General features: G+C 35.7%; 1 protein-coding gene across 1 annotated transcript; it reads right to left on the bottom strand.

Annotated features, from left to right (window-relative positions):
* Positions 1-1,692: 1,692 nt before the first annotated feature.
* LOC105119741 (uncharacterized) lies at positions 1,693-3,615 on the bottom strand. Its single transcript, XM_011017915.1, has one exon. The coding sequence runs from the start codon at positions 3,613-3,615 to the stop codon at positions 1,693-1,695; it is 1,923 nt and encodes a 640-aa protein (XP_011016217.1).
* Between the last annotated feature and the right edge of the window lie 1,505 nt (positions 3,616-5,120).

Below are 5,120 nucleotides of genomic sequence, written 5' to 3'. Positions count from 1 at the left end.
CTATTTGTTCTGATCTAGTAATCCTGCAACTGTTAACGAGAATTACACTGCCTCCACTCATTCATTGACTGCAATTTCTGTGATTAACAGAACAGGCTGTTATAAGAGGAAAATACAGTGAACAAGGATGTAATGTTGGCGAAGATGGTGGTTTTTCTCCGAACATATCCAGGCAAGTGTTTCATGTATGATGCTTGATAACCTTGTCTTTGAAAATTCCGTGACCTCTCCCCATCTGCAAATCACCCTCCAAAAATAAATCTCCGAGGATATGAATGACAGGAGAATGAAAAAAGATGCACAGCTGATAGACAACTACCGTGTCTTTTCTCCAGGATAGCTGTAATCTGCTGCATCCGCCCCCTTAAAGAGAGCCATGTATATTCAAAATTCATGCGAGGTTCGTATTTAATCACATCCATTGGCAGTCTCCAAGAAGGTTTGGATCTAGTTAAAGAGGCCATCAAAAGAACAAGGTACAATGAGAGAATAAAGATGGCCACTGATACATGGTGTCGTCCTAGCGGTGATAAAGTTAGCAGAGCATGTTTTCAAGTTCAGAATCCACTCAGGGATACTTACTTTTAGACCCTATTTATGATTCGATTTGTAGCATAGTTTTAAAACCCGACCCGGTCATCGACCCGGTCCGGTGATCGGGTCATGGGTCAAATGGGTTGACCCGGGTTGACCCGGGTCAACCCCCCCCAAAAAAAAACTTGTATAAAACACCTACTAATTACAAATTTATAATGCAACACTTACATAAATCAAATTTAAATTTTAAACCAGCAACATAAGTTTAATTTAATATCCAAAACACAAACCAAATATAAATTCTAAAATATTTTAAACAAAACATCCAACAATATAAATTCTAAATCAACAACGCATTCACTTTTGTTGAATGAACACATTAAGTTCTTCCGTGTCCATGGGAGCAAAATTCGGATCAAATGTTGATGGAAATGAGCCAATCTCGTCAACACCTAATAAATCATCAGCATGCTCCTTTGAAACTTCATCATCACAATCATCTTCAATCTCATTAACATTTATGACATCTACATTCCAAACATAATTAACAAATAAATATTATGTGTTAAATAATACTTTATTTTAAATAATATTTATCACTAAATAATCAATCATTAATTACCATCATCTAAAGTATCTTGTATGGTCATAGTTGAAAGAGCTTGGTGAAAACTCTCTACTTCTTCCGTTGTCAAGATTGATGGGTCATCTTCAACTACCCAATTTTCAATGTCAAAAATTGTCTCAACATTAATTGGATCATAATTTCATCCTTTCCAATAATTCCTATATATTAAAAGTGAAAGTAAACACAATATAAGTATTAATAATGCTACTAAACAAGTTAAAATAATATTTAAGGAATTAGAGAAAAGAAAAATACTTTTGTTTCAATCTTAGATTGCAATGGACGTAAACAAGGTCATTAAGCCTTTGGTGCTCCAATCTATTTCTCTTCTTGGAATGAATATGTTCAAACATACTCCAATTTCTCTCACATCCTGAAGAACTACAAGTTTGACTTAACACTCGTATAGCCAATTGTTGTAGATTTGGAGCGCTGGTTCCATATGTCATCCACCATTTATCTACACAAAAAAGAAAAAATTAGTAAAAGTGTGAGACTATGTCAAAAAATATTTTTAAATATAAAAATTATATACCTGGAGGCATAAGGATGCGATTATTTATTGCGGACACTCGGCCAAAGTCATATTCAGCATTCCTAAAAAACTTCATCTCACTTGTAATCTTACTTTGCAATGGTAGATTTCCATGTGCATACTTCTCAAGAACATCTAGAAGTCCAGAAATGGTGCTCATATGTTTATCCATTATATTTGCATCATATTGAAATCGAGGATTCAACCAAAATGCCGCTGCATAAAGATTTCTATAAAATTGTCCATCCCACCGAATATTGATAATGTCTATGAAAGGTTTCACTCTAGGCTTTCTCTTTTGAAATCTCCTCATCATTTCTTCTTTTGCATGATGAATAGCATCATACAAATATCTCATCGAAGGTCTATCATCACCATCAACCAATCGCAGAACTCGAACTAAAGGTTCACTCATTCGCACAATTATTGCACATTCTTCCCAAAACAAAGAGTCCAGCACACTCTCAACAAATTTTTTTCCTTTGATATCTTTAGCATAAGCAGATGAGACCCATTCCCTAAATGTCACCATAGCTCTTAACTCATCTTTATGAGCTAAAATGCTTTGCAATGCAATGAAATTGGTGGCAAAACGAGTAGGAGCTGGACGAAGTATTTCTTTTCCTCCAGTGAACTTCCTCATCAAATACAATGAATAACAATGATTATAAATGTACTTTGTGATACCAGAAGCATGCTCAACAACACAACAAACTGACTGCAATTTACCAATGTCCTGGAGTATGAGGTTGATGCAATGAGCAGCACAAGGAGACCAAAATATTGAAGGAAATTCTTCCATCAATAACCTGCCAGCAGCAACATAATTTGCAGCATTATCAGTCACCATATGCACAATGTTTTCTACCCCAACATACAAAACAACCTCTCTAAACAACTGATACAACAATCTAGCAGTCTTTGAGACATCTGATACATTTACGGTTTTCAAAAAAACTGTTCCTTTAGGACAATATACTAAGAAGTTAATTAAAGTCCTCCTCTTCTGATCTATCCATCCATCAGCCATTAATGTGCAACCAGTCTTCTTCCAAATCTCTCGATAACTCTCAACATAAATCTTCACTTCATCAACCGCTTTTGCCAAGTAATATCCACGGATAGCATGCAAGTTTGGTCCTTTATAACCAGGACCCATGGCTGTTACAGCATCTATGGCATGCTGATAATACACAGAATTAACAGCATTAAATGGCACACATGCATCAAACATCCACTTTGCTAAAGCAAGATCACACCGTTCAACTGCTTCTTTCCTTTGCCAACAATTCTGAAGAGACTTTTGAGCACCAGGAGTTGTTCTCGGCATGAAATATGTCCCTAATGTTGCAGATTTCTTCTGCTTTCCATAACTTGTAGTTGATTGTTTTATAGTGTTGGTGCTTTGAATCTTTTTCTTTTTTGCAACCTTTGGTGGTAACATATGTTTTTTAGTATTGACATCCTCATCCTCATCCTCATCATCACCATCACCATCATCATCTTCTAATTGTCTAATCATCATCTCTTCATGCTCCCTTTGTTGTGCATTAAATGGATTGAAATCTGCTTGCATTTCTCTAACTCTTTTTTTTGTTTCAACATTTACTTTAAGGTTCAAAAGCATTTGATGTCGAACATCAGGAGGACATTTGCGACATTGTTCAACTTCTCCTTTAGCTCCAGCTAAATGTTGCTTAAATCGATTAATGCCACCACCCGCAAATACTTTAGCATAATATAAACATACTAATTTAGTTTTTTTACAACCAACACTAAGTTCAGGAGCTTCTCTACAATGACCCCATGCCAAATCTGTTCTTCCTCTACCACCACTTGACATGGAAATTGAAGGTTGAGATGATTGGGCCGTTGAAGGATCACTACTTGGAGTACTACCATCATGTGAAGACATTTTAAGGATCTGGCATAATTTATAAGATTACTACCATAATTAAAGTTTCAATTCATTTCTATAACAAAATTATGATTTCATTATATCAATTTAAACAAAAGTAAACAAACAGGAAAATTGAAAACTGAAATAACTAATCTAAATAACAACTGAAATAACTAATCTAAATAACAGTAAACGGCCAACCCATCCAAATTCTCATAATTGCAGTTCAATTGTAACTAATATATTATATCAACATCATAGAAAACTGAAATGGCCAACACTATCCATAAAATTGATATATCAACATTACAAAAACTAAAATGGCCAACACGGATAAAAGAAAAAATAAGAGTGCTACTTCTTTTTCACTATACAGATTAACATGGAATCAGATTAACATGGAATAGTCTTAAATTGTAATTCAATTTCAGCATCAACAGAAGCAGAAGCAAACGAACAGGGACAGGATATATGTTAACAAACGGAATATTAACATTTCACAGCTACAAAAATATTCACAGCTACAAAAATTAACAAACGAAATATTCACATTTCACAGCATTATTCACAACAATATTCAGAGCAAACGAACATATATGTTACCATTTGAAGTTGCAGAAAAATAGAAAAACAAAGAAAATGAGATACATACCTGTGAGAAGAATCGGTGGGAAGAATTGATGGGTGAACAGAGGGAAGAACTGATGGGTGAACAGAGGGAAGAACAGATGCTACTGTTATACTCTCCTGCAAGTTCAATGAGAGAAGAAGATGAAATAGAGGATAGCGAAAGCCGAAAGAAGAAAGAAACAAGTAAAAACTCATCTAACCTTATGCTCTGAATTGAAACGGCGATCAAGGATTCAAGAGTCTTCTGCTCATCTGCTCTTCTTCGTGACGGAGTGAAATGGGTTTAACGATTTCTTGAAATTAATTAGGTTTTCTTCTCACTTCTACAGTTTTGTTGCTCTGCAATGCGTTCGTCCCTTTGCTCTTGTCGTTTTGGCTTTTTAATTACAAAAGCCCAAAACGACGTTGTTTCAAGCATAAGGATATATATAAAAAAATAAACCCGGGTCTCAGCCGGGTTTGGCCGGGCCTTCCGGGTCCCGGGTTGACCGGGTCTAACCGGGCCAATTCCCAACCTATTTTTTGCTTAGACCCGGCCGGTCGACGGGGTCTGACCGGGCCAATTCCCAGCCTGTTTTTTGCTTAGACCCGGCCCGCCCATAGATCCGGGTCGACCGGGTCCCGGGTCAACCCGCCGGGCCGGGCCGGGTCTTAAAACACTTATTTGTAGAGCAGTTCTAAATTTATTTATTTTCTTATTTTTTGTATCTTTGTTAATATTTTTGGATTTAAAGTTGATTTTATTTTCTAGCATGGTCTTTGATGAAAAAGGACAAACTATATATATACATAATTTTTTTGGCTATTATTATTAAAAAAATCAGAAATTTAGATTAAGAATATGGTTTTTAAATCTGGTTCCATCCAAGACTTGGGTTTTAAATTTAGAT

Source organism: Populus euphratica, unplaced genomic scaffold, assembly GCF_000495115.2.
Source record: "Populus euphratica unplaced genomic scaffold, PopEup_1.0 scaffold3420.1, whole genome shotgun sequence".
NCBI classification, from domain to species: domain Eukaryota; kingdom Viridiplantae; phylum Streptophyta; class Magnoliopsida; order Malpighiales; family Salicaceae; genus Populus; species Populus euphratica.
The sequence above is the reverse complement of the archived record's forward strand: the minus strand, read 5'-3'. Positions and strand labels throughout refer to the sequence as shown.

What these genes read in the sequence shown, in the direction of transcription:
- LOC105119741 (XM_011017915.1), bottom strand. Translation starts at nt 3,615, where the DNA reads ATGTCTTCACATGATGGTAGTACTCCAAGTAGTGATCCTTCAACGGCC.